The 17,480-nt window shown below is 38.3% G+C and overlaps 1 protein-coding gene across 1 annotated transcript in view; it reads left to right on the plus strand.

Annotated features, from left to right (window-relative positions):
- xpo6 (exportin 6) overlaps positions 1-17,480 on the plus strand; it is a 35,804-nt gene that overhangs the window by 16,649 nt on the left and 1,675 nt on the right. The window contains exons 9-23 of the mRNA XM_081370923.1: positions 7,766-7,875; positions 7,982-8,090; positions 8,186-8,278; positions 8,695-8,764; positions 9,827-9,986; positions 11,041-11,133; positions 11,230-11,377; positions 12,699-12,845; positions 12,929-13,100; positions 13,743-13,898; positions 14,073-14,187; positions 14,269-14,347; positions 14,767-14,859; positions 15,513-15,674; positions 16,930-17,028. Of these exons, the coding sequence (XP_081227049.1) occupies positions 7,766-7,875; positions 7,982-8,090; positions 8,186-8,278; positions 8,695-8,764; positions 9,827-9,986; positions 11,041-11,133; positions 11,230-11,377; positions 12,699-12,845; positions 12,929-13,100; positions 13,743-13,898; positions 14,073-14,187; positions 14,269-14,347; positions 14,767-14,859; positions 15,513-15,674; positions 16,930-17,028 (1,806 nt within the window). The remainder of the gene's footprint in view (positions 1-7,765; positions 7,876-7,981; positions 8,091-8,185; positions 8,279-8,694; positions 8,765-9,826; positions 9,987-11,040; positions 11,134-11,229; positions 11,378-12,698; positions 12,846-12,928; positions 13,101-13,742; positions 13,899-14,072; positions 14,188-14,268; positions 14,348-14,766; positions 14,860-15,512; positions 15,675-16,929; positions 17,029-17,480) is intronic.

A 17,480-nucleotide genomic window follows, 5' to 3' on the forward strand; every position in this document is an offset into this window, starting at 1 on the left:
TCCTTGATTAGTAGTAAATCACCATCACCTGCTTTCAGATGAAGCGGCATTTACTACAAAGAGCCGTAGTTAACTGACAAGCTGAGCCATATCGCATTAATATCGCGGACGTATCGTCAGCGATATTTAAAGCGATATGGCTCAGCTTGTCAGTTAACTACGGCTCTTTGTATACAGCAAAAACTCCACACTCAATATGGCTACGTTCACACTGCAGGCTGAAACGACCCAATTCGGATTTTTTTGCCCCTATGTGACCTGTATCTGATCTTTTCATGACAGTCTGAACGACACAGATCCGATCTTTTCAAATGCGACCCAGGCCACTTGGGTATGTGGTCCCAAATCCGATATATATCCGATCTTTTGAAATGCGACTTGAGTCTGAACGGCCAGGTCGCATGTATCCGACCCGCACGTCATTGATACGCGAAAAATGTCATTATTCTGCATTGAAGTAACGTTAGCAGCTAGCCGTCGGTTTGAAAACGGACTGCATATTCGTCGAGCTGAGGTAAATCTGCCGAACGGGTCGACCTCGACGAGCCCGTTAATTAAAAAAAAAAAAAAGCCCACGGCCATTATTATATACGTTATGTTAACTTATTTATGCTGAATCTGATATTAGATAGGTCAGCGGCTGCTGTCTGGCTCTTGTGTAACGGTCGCTGCGTGCGCTCGTGTGTGTGTGTGTGTGTGTGTGTGAGTGAGAAAATCACAGTTAGTTAAAGCAGAGACGGGCTCTGGTTAAAGTTTAGCTACTTCCGCAAACAACAAGTGACGTCGTTGACCGTTGAGTACTCTTCTGCGCATGCGGGTCACTTCTGGGTCATTTCACGTTCACACAGGAGATCACAAAAGGTCGCATTTAATTGGAAATGTGAACGGCCTTGCAAAAAAATCGAATTTTTAAAAAAAATCGGAATTGAGCATTAACCCTCTGGGGTCTGGGCTGTTTTTGGGGCCCTTGAGATGTTCTGACATGCCCTGACATTTGTGCTTTTTTCAGTTGCTTATAAACATATTAATGGCAAAGGTGTAAATTCACTCTATAAAGCACAAACAGGGCTACCATAATATGTGAGCCATGTGTATGTACATGTTTTCATTTTTGAGAGAATAATGTTTATGCGTGGTTATTGAAAAAAATAAAAAATAAAAATTCTGAAATAAGGCCACAAAACACATAGTAAATATGTGTCAATAAGACTTTTGACAAATGGATGTCCTCGCCTAGTGTTTTTTCTTCAAAATTATGTGAAAATAGTCTTGCTTTATCGTTCACATAAAACCATACATTGATTTAAATTGATGTAAAACAGGTTTTGCTTGGAAAGCCAATATGCGAGGGGGAGGAGTAGTTTACACCTTAGATTACAGTGTCCCACCCACTTTGCATAATGATGAGCCATTCACTCAGGTGTGAAACTGACTGAGCCACAATACAAGAACAACAGATATATTTAGAAGACTTATATTGACCATTTAAGATTTTGCTTACATCTATCTTGTAAATATGTTTTGCTATTTTATTAAAAAGGTTACAATTACAACAATAATTACAATTTCAACAATATTTCAAGTGTACTCTTTCTTTGTAAAAAAAAAAAAAAAAGATTATAGGCCTACATTTTATCTATGTATTCATATTTCAGTCGATTTTTACTCATCTCAGTAGCAATTCAGTTTGCTAAAACATCATCATTCATTCACACACGCGATTTAAATTTAACTTCTGGCAAAGATGAAGTTGACGATAGGCTATTGACTCGCGATCTTCGCAGTAGGCTAGTGTTTTGGATGGTTTGTTTAGAACCAGCTTTCTGTAAATATATTTCACATTTTTTAGACATGTGAGGCGAGTATAGGCTACGGTCTGGTTCATGATGATCTCCAGTTCAAGCACCTTATGTTGTGATTGCTAGCCTATATTTACTTTAAATCCAGGAAATTTGTTAATGAAAAAATTATTAAAATTAAGATACAATTGATACAAAACGAAATTCGTTTTAAAGAAAGGATTTGTACTTTCTGTTTTGAGGTCTCTGTGAAAGTTTGAAAGTCTTTTAGTGCTTTTTTTAGAGCGCTCGCGTCCATAATGGAAAACTGTCACGTAATATTGTTTTTTCCTCATAAATGCGAACACGAAAAATAAAAGACAAAAGACTTTTAAGTAAAACTTACTCTGAAATTGTGTTCTCGGCGGAATTCGCTCTTCAAAATGCTGCCGTTCGTCCTCTGAGGAAAAGGTGCATTCTTCCTCGCTGTCCAGAATCATCTGAAGGGAGTCTTTATTACCGGAGAAGCGTGTCATACTCAAAACGCGATGAACTATCAGTCTGAAGTCTGATGAACAAACTGTGTTTTTATGGCATTGATCGGGGGGCGTATGCGATGCATACTAGATCAGGTAAACTATTTACATGTGAATCGCGCCGGGGGCGGGGCGGCTGCAGCTCATTTAGAGATAATGAAGGGAGAAGGAAAAACGGTACCTCTCCTTGCTTTCAAAGGGATTACATGAGTTAAAAACATTTGTTTTTTATATAAATTACTTCATTTAAAAGAGGAGATTTCAAGCTTCATAAAGACATATCTCACGTGCCTGTGTGAGAAGTATTCGCTGAGTTATGATTCATTTTCGGACGCGTTTCAGAATTGACTACACGGACAGAGAGAAGGCAGAACTCGCTTCGTGATTATTTTTCTTTATTTGGCAAAAAGCACAACATTTTGTTTTTATTGTGAGTATACACAAAAATAATACACATTTAACAGAATCGATTGATGTATGAAACTTGTTTTATAAAATCAAAGTCAAAAGAGTATTTGGGGTCTCAATTCAACTCATAAGGAAAAAAGCGAGCAGATCACGCCGGCGTGATCTCCGACCTCTGAGGGTTAAGTCCTGCAGTGTGAACGTAGCCTATGAGTCCACACTCAAGAGTGTTAAAGTTAATGAGATAATTAAGTGATATTAAACCAAAAGATGTGCGTTATCATGACTGACATTAAAGGGGTCATGTCTTTTGACATGCAAGAGGTTATTGTACTATTAAAACATCCTGTAAGTTTCACAACTCAACTTCCTCATTAGTCCAAAACAGCTTTCATTGAATCCAAGCTTAGAAAACGACTTGTTTCGGATTGTCAAAGTATGTCCACGAAATACCGCCTCTGTAGAATCAGATCATTGCGTCTTTGGCCCCGCCCACTGGCGCGTTAGTGAGATGAAGTGAATAGTTAGTGAATAGATGGAGAAAAGAGAGATGCAGGATCACTGGAAAGATATTGTTAGTTTCTAAAGGATCCTAATGCTAGGAAAGTGGTTATTTATTTTCAACTATGTGAAAGTCTCAGTGGATCATTATTATTTTGTTCTGTACATTTCATTGTGGATTCTTTGGTAAATCAGTCGCAATTTGACGCAGGCTTGGCAAACAGACTGTTACAGAAAGATACAGACCCAACAGTAATGCGACAACATGTTAATAACAGTGTTCATTTTAATGCCTGATCTGTGATCAGTGAGTTTTATATGTGAGGGTTCATTCTCAGATGTTCTTTCACGAAATCCTTTATTGCTGCTTATACATCAATAAATCAAGCCAGTGACTAAACAGTCAACTTCACACTGTACCTTTTAGTACCATGAAAATAATTTCTTATTTAAATTGTGATTAAAGGTTCTCTAAGCGATGTCAGGAGACGTTACTTCTTGTTGACATTCGAATTATTGTCAAACAAAACGGAGGCTGGCTAGACCCTCCCTCCTCCTCATCCCGTCTCCTCCCTCCTCCCCTCCCTTCCCTTCCCTTCCGGCATAAAGGAAAGTCAAAATAGTCACTACAAAGTTGTTTTACTGATACCTGATACTTCATTCAATGTGTAATGTCGCCAAGTTAGATAAATGCTTTTATATATTGCAGAACAGAATACAGAAAAAGTTGTGTTGGTTTAGCGAACATGAACGTCAGTTTAGAAAGAAAAGTGGATTTACCTGTTCTGCAAAAACAGAGCAACTGAATGTCAGATAGTAGCTAATCCCTTCTGCCGGCGGAGTTCTCGCCACCTTTCAAAGGTTTTTCCGATGTAAATTCGGGACTTTGCGCGTTCCTTATCCTTGTCCCTCTTGCAAGTTGTTCTGTTCATCGAAACGTCGTCTCTTTGGTCGTGTGTCGGCCATAATTCAAACTAGTGATCGACCGATATATCGGCCGGCCGATATATCGGGCCGATATTTGCGTTTTTTACGTGAATCGGCATCGGCCGATACACTGCTGCGTTCGCCGATAGTTTTTTCCCGGCAGACTGGCGTCCACAGGCAGCTCTGTGTTGCTGGAGACGCTGCACTGCCCCTCCCCCACTAACAGAGTGCTGGAATCTGCTCTTCAAGACAACGATAAGTTTTAAACTTCCAAAGCATCTTTTAACTGTTTAACTTAGCTGAAATATTGACATACACTTTGAAAGTGTTAACACGTAGCTCTATATGTACTTGCAACTATAGCTAAGCAAGTTTGTGGGTCCAAATGGAAAACGCGAATGCCGAATGCCTCTATAAAACTGCTTGCCATTGTATTTAGGGAGCTGCAAATAGCTAAGTTGTAGGCTATTCGTATGCGTATGGAAGCTGTTACGAACACTGGTCATAGGATTAAGTAATGCCGACGTTGTTCCGTGGTATTTGTGGGAGTTTTATTCAGCGACCACCTGGCAGAGGTTTGGACGCGTGTGGTGTGTCTCTCTCCAGTGTTTCCCCACACATAGACTAATTCGTGGCAGTGCGCCACAGAATCAACACCGGCCGCCACATATTGCGTTTTTTTGCGGTCGCCAAAGCGAATTTTTATCTCGCCAAAGCCTTATTTGATCGCTGAGTGATGTTGATGACTGAAAACTGCGCTTGTGACAGGTCGCATGTTGCTGAAAGAACGAGCAGAGAGAGAGAGAGAGAGAGCGCGCCCCTCTTCTGGCCGCGCGCGCGCACACTCACCGTCTTCAAACTGTCTTGCACTCCCTCCCTCGCGCATATTTATCAAAATCAATTGAGAATGGACATGATGGTAAAAGGTCGGAAGAGCGAAGTTTCATGTGGAGGATTGGGACATTTTTTTTTTTCCTGAATTACCGCTGGATGTGATTTGTGCTAAAAAAAAACGTTTCCTTGTCTTCTCTGAAAAGCGTACGTTCCGCACATTCAGCTGACACAAACCACACTTTCAATAAACCCAAAAACCTATCCAGTGATGAAATGTTTTCTGTGTTGACACAAATCTTGTGCGATGTCCTAAACTGTCTGCCGGTATAATCACACGAACACGTACACGTCCACTAATGAAACCTCTGATTCACGCACTAATGACTCATTTGAACCGATTCTATTAAATGTATGGCAATACATTATAACAACTGATTTATCCAACACTGAACTCACCAGACGTCTGGATCGGTGTATAACAAATCAGTAACACTTTATAATAAAGTTCAGTGTATTAAACTAGTTAACTTCATTAGTTAACATTAACTATTAATAAACTGCACTTCTACAGCATTTGTTAATCTTAGATAATGTTAATTTAACCAATTATAGTAGCCTTATTGAAATCAAAAGTTGTATTTGTTAACATTAGTTAGCCTAATGCACTGTGAATAACATGAACGAATGAAAAGCTGAATGAACAGCTGTATTTTTATTAACTAAGATTACCAAAGATTAATAAATAATACAGTAACAAATGTACCTTTTGCTCATTTTAAATTATGCTTAAATAATTATTTTCAGTATTTTCAGCACTGAACTCTTTTTTTTGCTTGTTCTACCTCACCTGTTTTTACTATTTGTTAAATATATATTTTTTAAGTTCAATAAAGGATCCTTTTTTAAATTGAGACTTGCAACATGTTATCATCATGATCATTGTGTCATTTTTATGATGTAAATTGAGGGAGAAAAAGCAGTATCGGCTCCAAATATCGGCTCAAGAAGATCGGCAGCCCGTATCGGTCATCGGCTAAGGCTGATGGAAAAAAAATCGGTATCGGCACTAAAAAATCCATATCGGTCGATCTCTAATTCAAACTTCCCTCTTCGTGCTTCTCTCTCCTCCACACACCCCCTTCATGTGTACGCGCACAACCCCCCAAACCCCACCCTCAAATACTTCTTGCCAGTGATTGGCTGGAGCACAGTTTGTTATGTTTCGTGGTGCGGGTGAGCCCAGTTTGTTTTTGTTGACGTTTGTGGAGCCTGTGGTGTCTAGAGAGACCGCGTTTTTTTTACAGTGTGTTCAGGGGACAGGCAGCTAGCGGATAGTGAGGAGATGTTTGCTCTATGTGACAAAAAATGTTTTGGCCTAAAAAACGTGTGACATGAGCACCTTTTAAATTACATACAGAAAGCAAAGAACGCTCCCTTTATAATCACTGGAGCTGCCAATCACTTCAGTTCAACACGAGTAACTGAGTTTAGCATTCTTGCCCAAACTTTCATTATAATCAAAGACTTTGTCTACACTGCTCAATGAGTCTCTTATTTCCATTATGTTTGCACTGTGTTGGTTATTATGAAAGGTGATCTGTGATAGTGCAGAAACAGACATGACTGTGATTGGCTACAATGCTCAGCGCTTCAACCTTTTATGCAGTGGGAGTAGAAGTAATTATAATGCTGTAATTAACACTTCACAATTAGTTAATCTCAGCAGATGTGATTAGTAAAAATGCGGTGAAGGTTTTCAATAGAGTTTCATATGCAGAGATATTAACAAATCATAGCAGTGGCTGTTCACATTCGAGTCTTCAAGGGCACATGCCCCTTTAAATATTGTTTAATTTAAGTCTTTTCTTCCCTATTGTGACACACATCTGAGTGAAATGGCTTCTCAAACAAATGTAGAGGAGGACTTGATTTTGTTTATGTGGAATTGATTGGGTGGTTGTGGTTTGCTATTGGTGGATCTCATGTGAGTGACAGGTTGCCCCGCCCTCAAACCAGTAAACACATTGTCAGACAAGAGAAGAGATGTTAGAGGGAGGGGAAGTTATTTTGATTAAAGATTGCACATGAATTGAAATGGTTTTGGGGCAACGGTTCGATGGCAGTTCGGGACAACGGAATTGTTGATTTGATTTGTTGCTCTAATTGATAGATTGACCAATACTGTGCAGTAAAATGCAACAGCTGCTAGATAAAAGAAAAAAAATACAAACTAGGTGCCGCTTTCTGCCATCCCAGTTTCCTTTTCATGAAGTTTGTGGAGCGCGTCACAAAAATGTATTGAAACAGCGTATAGGTTACTAGCAAACTCTTGCGTGTCATCTGAACTCTGTTTTGGGGTAGTGCGTAGATCGTCTCTTCTTCTGCTCTTTTTCCTGTTGTGATGGTTAGCAAACAGTGTTGCATTACCGCATGCGTCCCCTTCTGGATTAAAGTGTGTATCGCCTGTGACTGACTGTATTCGTCGTCTGACTGTATGCACTGAACCGTGACGGTTCAAGGCGAATACATGTACCGTTACACCTCTAATGTGCACTGATAAATCATTTATAGTAAATACTGCAATGTTCCATAAAAAAACAAGAATTTTCAGTTTTTATTAAAGTTATTGCAGGTTTTGATGTATAAATCCTACTAACATTTATAAATGCACTTAAGGAAACTAAATTAAAAATGAAATTCATGACCACTGAATCAGCGCTGAAGTTCTTAAACTTGACATTTTTGTGCATCTCTTCATTTAATGGTCTGTTTATTTTGTTGTAGCCGAGTCACGAGGGTTACCTGGCCTGTCTTGACATCTGGAGTATATTCCTGGACTACCTGACCACCAAGATCAGAAGCCGATTGGCTGACAGAGACAGTGTCATTAACAGGTACATGTCTGTGGACTGTGTGAATGCAGTTTGTGTTATATAGGTTGCTCAAGCATTGAACGCTGTCGTAATCTGTGTGTGTGTGTGTGTGTGTGTGTGTGACCAGGTATAAAGATGCTCTAGTTCTGCTGCTGCGTGAAGTTCTCAACCGGATCCAGTTCAGGTTAAACCAGAGTCAACTTGAAGAACTCGATGATGAGACGCTTGACGATGATGTAAGGATCAATCAAACATGCACACGGTTAGCTAAAACATCTCTTTTTTTTTTTTGGCTGAATTTTTGGAACTCTTTCCCCTCTGGTTTCCATAGCAACAGACGGAATGGCAACGGTACCTGCGTCAGAGTTTGGAAGTGGTTGCCAGGGTGATGGAGCTGCTGCCGTCCCAAACCTTCTCTGTTCTGGTGGGTGTAGATGAGTGGGTGAACATGCTCCTCTCTCTCTCTCTCTCTCTCTCAGGTGGAGATGAGTGGGTGAACATGTTCCCTCTCTTTGAACTGAAAACAATGGACTCTCCATTGGCAATCCTAATAACTGTTTAATATGAAAGCAAAACTGATTTAAGTGAGTCTCAGTGAAGTCCAAAGCATTCATGGAGCATTTACGATTTTAAATCAAATTCTGCTGTAATCCACATGAGGAAGAGTATTAGAGCTGTCAATCAATATAAATGTTTCATCAAATGCCCAGTTTAAATTTGTCTGTCTGTAAATGTATTTTTTATCTATCTATGTATATTTCTTATCTGCCTGTCTGTCTATCTATCAATCACATTTTTCCTGTTATTATGAGCAGAGCATGATTATGTGTGTGTGTTTAGTTTCCGGTGCTCCAGGAGGATCTGGACGTTTATCTTGGGCTGCAGCAGTATATCGTGAGATCAGGATCAAGTGAGTTTCTCTTCATGGTCACAGTCTGAATATTCAGCAGTGTTATAGATAGTAGCTTTGTTTTCAAACCTGTTCAGCTGCACACCCAGATTACACTTTTAAATGCAAATGTAGATTTTGACAGAATTATTGGATGCATTGTTTTGGGTGAACTATTTGTCTTGGAGAATGCTAATGTGTCGTTTTCACTCCGTATCCAAATGTCACTGTTTGTATGTTAATCCACTGAATCATTAAGGGGAATTTGTTGGAAATATGATATCTTTGACACATTTCCTTGTTCTTCAGGCTGCACTGTTTTTTTTCTGTTTTTTCTTTTGCTATCTGACTTCCTTCTGTCAAATATCTTGTATAAATATGTTGCTGCCATTTTTTTGACCTAAGTGTGTAATAACCAGCCCAAGTAAGCAGGCTGTACAACTACAGACAAGATGAAATATAGAGAATATAGTGTTTGGGGCAGCAAGATTTCTTTTTAAATGTTTTTGAAAGAAGTCTCTTATGCTCACCAAGGCTAAATAAAAACAGTAATATTGATAAATATTACAATTAAAAATAACACATTTAAGTAATGTATTTAAATGTGTATTAAATTGTAATTTCTTCCTGTGATCAAAGCTGTATTTTCAGCATCATTACTCCAGTCTTCAGTGTCACATGATCCTTCAGAAATCATCCTGATATGATGATTTGATGATCAAGAAACATTCGTTATTATCATCAATGTTGAAAACAGTTGTGCTGCTTCATATTTTTGTGGAATCTATGATACATACATGTCTTTACTGACACTTTTGGTCAATTTAATGCATTCTTGCTGGAAAAAGTATTAATTTCTTCTTTTTTAAACTTACTGACCCCAAAACTTTGAACAGAAGGTTACCTTATTTTGATTGCTTGAGCACTTACTCAGTCAACCTAGTATTTTAGTAGTTTCTGGTCTTGTGATGTTCAGTCTGATGGTGCTTTGTGGCGGGTCTGTTCTCATGTGGCTTGTGAGCTGTTGTCAGCTGTTGTTGAGTGGTTTTACACCTCTCTCTCTCTCTGTGTGTGTGAGAACAGATCGCAGGCTGAACATCACAGCGGAGGCCGACTGCAGAAGACTTCACTGCGCTCTCAGAGACCTGAGCTCTCTCTTGCAGGCCGTGGGACGCCTGGCCGAGTTCTTCACAGGGGACGTTTTCACCGCCCGCTTTAATGACGCTCTCGCCATCGTGCAGAGGTCAGTTCCTGATTCCCAGTTCCTCATTTGACAACAACACTACCTCCTTATGTGTGCTCTTTAATGTCCTCTGTATTTGCTTATGCTTTATGCCATGTTTTTTATGCATATTATTAGTGGTCTTATTACTGGTTTTGCTATGTTGTGTAGTGTGCTTCACATGGCTATTTCATGACTTCTTTTTGCGTTACACCAAATTTAGTTTTTTTTTTTTTACACTTGTCATAAATAACTTTGTTATTATTCCCTTTTACAAAGTTTTGATTTTGTTTTTGGGATCTACTAGAATAGGTTGTCTTGCTTGAATGTTCAGAAACACATTATTTTTCTCATATTCTCCATTGTTGCAGCACCTCTCTTCTCAGTCTGTCAGTAACGCTCTGTTTAGTTCCTGTCTCTATGAAGCCCCTCCTTCTGAGAAGCCTAGATTGCTCTGATTGGTGGGCTGGATCAATGTGTTGTGATTGGTCAACCGCTTCGGCATTTTTTGGAAATGTCCCGTCCCTCACCATAACCGTGATTTTCAACACACTACTAACTAACTCAACCAGGCCCCGTCCTTTGTTTTTCGTATGCCTTGTGCGAGAATTATTTAAATAAGGAATATTGTGACGTGTTTGTTTCCGGGATAGACATTCTTCATGCTCAAACATTACACACTGAAGAAAGATGAACATGTAAAAAAAAAAAGGACCCCTTTGATATACTGTTTAAACCCTGGCTCAAAAAACACTTATCTCACTAAACAAATGATTGCTAATTTAACTGTGTGAACTTGTGCAGACTGTCCAAATATAAACTAAACCAAGCCTTTTTTCAAAAAGCAAAGGTTATGGTTTTGGTTTTACTTTCACAAGTGCAATGTATTTTCCTGTTAACGCCAACACTTTGTCAAAATAATATGCAAATAAATGCAAACAAATATCATATTATTTATTTAGGAATGAATAGCTTGAATTATTAATACAGATTGTATGATAGATGGTCAGATGTAAATATCTGACTGAAATATGTGATGTTTAATTCTTGGCCATTTTGTTTCTCCTTCTGTCAGATTGGTGGAAGTGTCGTGTTACGGTTCTCAGATCAGCCTGTACGATGTAGAGATGGCTGTTCCTACAGTGCTCAAACCAGACCTAATAGATGTGTAAGTAGTCATGAACACTAATGTGCTAGTTGATGCAGGTTAACCTAAATGAGAATAGTTTTAAAATAAAACCTAATAAGCGACTCTGTTTTGCAGCCATGCGCAGTCATTGGCCGCTCTGCAGGCGTATTCTCATTGGCTGGCTCAGTTCTGCGGCGAAGTGCAGCGGCAACAAGATCAAACGCAATTTGTGGATCTCATCAGGTCCAGCATGGACGCCACGACCCCTCTCATCAATGCCAAGGTCACTTGATTTTTATAAATAATATTTTGATGCTCATTTAAAGCAGAACACAGTCATTTCAAGTTTAAAGAATTGAAGACCTTTTTATAAATATATATGAAGACTGTTTTATTAAATATATATGTGTATTGGTATGGGTACTACTGATATTATACTATGTATAATTTCATACAATTAAGAAGTTGATTAATATTATTATCAACAATATTAGATTTAGCTGATATCATCAAGGAAACTATGAAAGCTTGTTTCTGCAATGGAATAAAAAAAAGTTAAAAAGGCAATTGTGACTCCCAATTGTAAGGGGAAAAAATGCAGACTTTTTTTCTCTCTCTCTCAGATTTGTGAGATATAAACTCGTAAATCTGAGGGAAAAAGTAAGAATTTTGAGATAAAACGTTAGTTACCTTTTTTATTTTTTATTCCGTGTCAGAAACAAGCTTTCATTATAAACATCTTAGTCTTTCCTTCCTGTGACGGGGCGGTCCAGAGACAAGTTACAATTGTTTGTTGAATTAAATGGCAGAGACTGTTTATTGTGTAACCAACACAACAATATCCAGAAAAAAAAGATTTTATGCAAAATGCTGTTATACTTTTAAGTATATCCCCATCAGCATTATTTTTTATTATTTTTTTTTTGGCCAGCATTTTTGATTATTTTCAAGTTTCATGGCCCCAGAATATTTTGTTGTTTGAATATACCGCTTTATTCCGCTTCATGCATTCTTTTTTTTAAATCAACATTTGAATGCATGTTCGTTTCTTAAAAAAATATTTTAACAAAAAGCTGACAACAGACTATAACGGGCATAAGCAATGCTTTTATTGCTAATTTTTTGCCTGTGTTTTGATCAGGAGTTTCTGTACTAATTCAGAAGTTTTTTAATAGCGCCCTCTACCGTATAACAGTGAAAATAATCACTGGATAATTCCATCAATGGCCGGGAAAGAGTAAATTATAAACAAGCCTGAAATACACAGGACTCTTATTTTGAAATGTATATGCTTTACTATTTCCAGCTGCTCATTCAAACAGATCAGGGAGATAAAATATGCACTCTTACAACCATCTACAAAATACTGCAATATAAACACCCTAAAGTAAACATTGTCATAATTTATTCAGCCATGTCTTCATAATAAGGTTTGTAGTAGAAATGTACAAAGCTATATATTTATTTGTGGTGTTGTCTTGAAACTGAAGCGTGTCTCTCGGCTGTGAGGTCTACAGTAGAGTTTCTGTTCTTCTGTTCAACCAGTTATTCTTCATTCTTTCTCTTTGATGAACTCTAATCCGCCCGATCTCTGTGTGTCACAGGTTCCAGAGAAGTTGCTGTTATCTGCGTGCCATCTCCTGGTCTCCATGTCCACCACCGTACGACCGGTGTTCCTGGTGTCGCTGCCGGCGGTGCAGAATATCTTCAACCTGATCACAGAGAATCATAACCACAGATTACCTCAGGAGGTGTGTGTGTGTGCATGGGTTTATGTACTTGGATCCCACTGTTGTTGTTTGTGATGTAATATTTGTTGTTTTTCTTCCTCAAGGCTCACGTCCTGGTGTGTCGAGCTCTGTCCAACATGTTGCTGTTGCCGTGGCCCAGTCTACCAGAAGCAGAGCAGCAGTGGCCGAGCCGTTCGTCCAATCACGCGCGGCTTCTCAGCAGTCTGACGCAGCAGTACCGCCTCCTGCCCCGCCCACCCAACCATCATCCCAACAGTGAGAGCAACAGATGAACACTGATAGCAATGTCAAATATTATAGTATATACCATATATAAATATATATAGCAGAGCAGTGATGCTTTAAATTGACTAAAAGTGACTGTAAAGACATTTATAATGTTACAGTTTCTAAATCGATTGAAATAGATTTCTGTTTCTTATCAATGCTGTTCTTTTGAACTTTCTATTCATCAAAGAATAAAAAAAAAATCACATTTGCACAAAAATATTATGCAGCACAACTGTTTTCAACATTGATAATAAGATATGTTTCTTGAAATCATCATATTAGAATAATATTTTAAATATTTAAAAAAATAAATTAAAATTTTAATAATATTTCACAATATTACTGTTTTTACGGTATTTTTGATAATAAATGCACCTTGGTGAGCATTTACACTGCAGGTCTTGATGCCCAATTCTGATTTGTTACCGACCCCAAACTTTTTGAATGGTATTTTTTATTTATATAAAGGTTATTTATATATGGGTTTATTTATAAATGGATTGTCATTTGAATTTTTTTTTTTTTTTTTTTTTTTTTTTTTTTTTGATACAGCCGTTTTTACCAGTTATTCTTTTCTAAGAGTATTTTCAGAAATGCCAGTAATGTAAGTAATGATGTGTCCCTCAGGTAAAGCGGTGATCCAGCAGACTCTGTGTGTGTTGAAGGATCTGGTGGACAGTATATCAGGAGAGGCCACTAAATCACGTCAGATCTGTTACCACAGCCTGCAGGAGTCAGTCCAGGTCACGCTCGCACTGTTCCCTCACTTCATCCAGCAGCCAGGTGAACAAATCATCATCATCATCATCAACATCAGCATTCATGACCACGACTCCTCCACTGCCTTCTGTTGCTGGAATGATCTTTACTGAGGATTCATATCTCTCTCTCTCTCTCTCTCTCTCTCTCTCTCTCTCTCTCTCTCTCTCTCTCTCTCTCTCTCTCTCTCTCTCTCAGATGTGACAGACGAGATGCTGAGTTTCTTTCTCACGCTGTTTCAAGCGCTGCGTGTTCAGATGGGTGTAGCTTTCACAGAGCAGATCATTCAGACGTTCCTCAGCATGTTCACCAGGTGACCTCGGCTTCCTCTTGTTCACTAATCGATCATGTGTCACTGTGTATACTGATGCTCACTGATCCTCATGTTCCTCAGGGATCAGCTGGCCGTCAGCATCTTACAGGAGGGCAGCTCGGGATCCAGAGTGGTTCAGAAGTTTCTCAAGATTCTGCAGGTTTCAGTGGTTATTAACCCTATAAAGCCCACTGTCATTTTTGATTCACATATGTCTAAGACCTCTAAATTATCAACAAGATAAAACTGTTGTACACAATCTAGTACATGCCCTATGTATGATTGATAGTTTATAGTTTTCTAGTAAGTAAAAGGCCTTTCAGTATATTTCTAAAAATGTCTCTTCAGGTGTTGTTGCTGTGAAATATTTACTGAAGGAAAAGCTTCATATTCTCACTATATCAGGCAATATGAGACAAAACCCTGAAGTATCAAATATGTTACTCAAAAAGCACAACTTTTATTCTCCCTCTAAAGGTTCAATTAACTCTTCCATTCAAAATATAGTTTTTTGTTCTGACTTATTTCATGTCAAACATTACAGGATTGAACATGTTCATCTTTGCTTTATTGTCTCAGGTTGTGGTTCAAGAGCCTGGCCAGACCTTCAAGCCTCTGTTACCCAGCATCCTCAGCCTTTGTTTGGACCAGGTTTACCCAATAGTGGCAGAGGTAAGAGACATGAGTTAAAGACACCCCACCTCAGAGTGCTTAAGGTTAAAATCCATTTCCCAGCATCATTTGATTTACGAAAAAAAAAAAAAAAACGGCACCTGTGGTTTCCAGAAATTTACTGTTTGGAATATATATATATACATTTTACTATTCGTTACAGTATATATGACCTAATTTTTCTTTTTTAACTTAGTTAACCAGTAAACTAATTAGTTGTTATAATATATATATATTTTTTTTCTGTAAAAATTACATTAACAATGACATGACAAACATTTTATAGTGTAGAAACCACAATGCAGAACATTTAATACATTAGCATTTACAAGACAAACACTAATCATTGTTTAGCTATTTAAAGGTACATTAAAGTCACCATGAGATCAAAATTGACTTTCTTTGTATGGAACATTGTAGTATTTATTATAAATGATTTATTCGTGCACACCATTTTTTTTTTGATCCAATCAATTACTAATGATTAAAATTAAGTCCATTTTTGAGAATTTGAGAAGCCATTTCACTATACATCACAATAGAGAAGAAAAGATTATTGCAACTTCTGTTTCATGCCGACTTTAAAAGTCCTCTAACGTTCTTCTTTCTTCAAGCTCTTTTAATTCGCTCATCTTCACGTCTGTGTTCTGCAGCGTTCCTGTCCGGATGTGAAAGCTGAGATGTTTGAGCTGCTCTTCCAGATTCTTCATCAGAACTGGAGGTTCTTCTTCAAGAGCTCAGTGTTGAGCAGCGTACAGAGAACCGGAGCGGAAGAACTCATGGAGAACCAAGCGCAGTTCACGGCTGCCATGCAGGTATCGACCGCACGTGTGTAACACACACATACAGTGAGGAAAATAAGTATTTGAACACCCTGCTATTTTGCAAGTTCTCCCACTTGGAAATCATGGAGGGGTCTGAAATTGTCATCGTAGGTGCATGTCAACTGTGAGAGACATAATCTAAAAAAAAAAATCCAGAAATCACAATATATGATTTTTTAACTATTTATTTGTATGATACAGCTGCAAATAAGTATTTGAACACCTGTCTATCAGCTAGAATTCTGACCCTCAAAGACCTGTTAGTCTGCCTTTAAAATGTCCACCTCCATTTATTATCCTAAATTAGATGCACCTGTTTGAGGTCGTTAGCTGCATAAAGACACCTGTCCACCCCATACAATCAGTAAGAATTCAACTACTAACAAGGCCAAGACCAAAGAGCTGTCCAAAGACACTAGAGACAAAATTGTACACCTCCACAAGGCTGGAAAGGGCTACGGGGAAATTGCCAAGCAGCTTGGTGAAAAAAGGTCCACTGTTGGAGCAATCATTAGAAAATGGAAGAAGCTAAACATGACTGTCAATCTCACTCAGACTGGGGCTCCATGCAAGATCTCACCTCGTGGGGTCTCAATGATCCTAAGAAAGGTGAGAAATCAGGCCATGCACAAAGATGTCCTTAAAACAACCCTTAACGTTCGTTTTCAAAACTGTTCAACTCATCGAGTGGTTAGTGGTGTTCATTGATGATTAAAAACAAATATATCGGCGCAATGTATGATTTCAATCCGTTTTTTTTTTTCTATAGTGGAACTATTTTTTCAGATACCTCACAACCGCGTATAAACTTCCGCTCTATTTTCTGTTTCCGGTAGCGCACTAATATCAACGAGCAATGAGTCCTCCATCAGAAATCAATGGGATTTTACAAAATGCCAAATAAAACATGACAGAAACTGTATTTCGCTACTCTACTTGTTTTGGAACATCAACGAACACCACTAACCACTCGGTGAGTTGAACAGTTTTGAAAACGAACGTTAAGGGTTGTTTTAAGGACATGTTTGTGCATGGCCATAGACTCTCATTCTAAAGCGGTCATGGGCAATTCTAAAATAGTCAAAAAGTCGAGACAGGAACCATTGTCAAAATTTCTTTGTCCACCACTCTTGTTCTACAAAATAGACTCAAAGTGTTAAATACCGGGATTATCCTTTAAATAGCGGAGCTGGAAACGCTGCTAAGCGTGATTCTTGTGTCTGAGTGTCGTGTCTTTGATTTGCAGGCATTTGGTCAGTCTTTCCTACAGCCGGATATTCACATCTTCAAACAAAACTTGAGTTACCTGGAGGTCCTGAACACCAAACACAAGTTGTACCACAGGGTAAGACACGCTGACATATGCTTACATTTGCTCAAATCTGATGATTGAATGTAGTGAAGATCCTGCAGCTTACGTTTTCATATGTACTTAAAACGTAGTAGGAGTGGAAAAATATGGCCAACTACTCCATTTAATGTTTTTTTTTTTTACAAAAACTAAACAAAATTAGTAATTTTCTGTCAGTGTTTAAATGTAGTAAAACCCCCACAGATATAGCAGAAAACATCTGAGTCATGTTTATTTTTTCCTCTGTCCCTGGCCATAATTCTAACCTTGAAACCAGGATCAGGCATGAGATAATGTCATGCATGTGAAAATCATATGAGAATTGAACAGATAGTTGTAACCTGCCTCAGAGTAAGATAGGAATATCTTATTTTAGGAATATATATATGACTTATGTCTTTATGGCAGTTTTTCTGCTCATTTAATGGATAATACAAGACTTTTTC

The sequence above is a fragment of the Scardinius erythrophthalmus genome, assembly GCF_964197995.2.
Source record: "Scardinius erythrophthalmus genome assembly, chromosome: 1".
In the NCBI taxonomy this organism is placed as follows: domain Eukaryota; kingdom Metazoa; phylum Chordata; class Actinopteri; order Cypriniformes; family Leuciscidae; genus Scardinius; species Scardinius erythrophthalmus.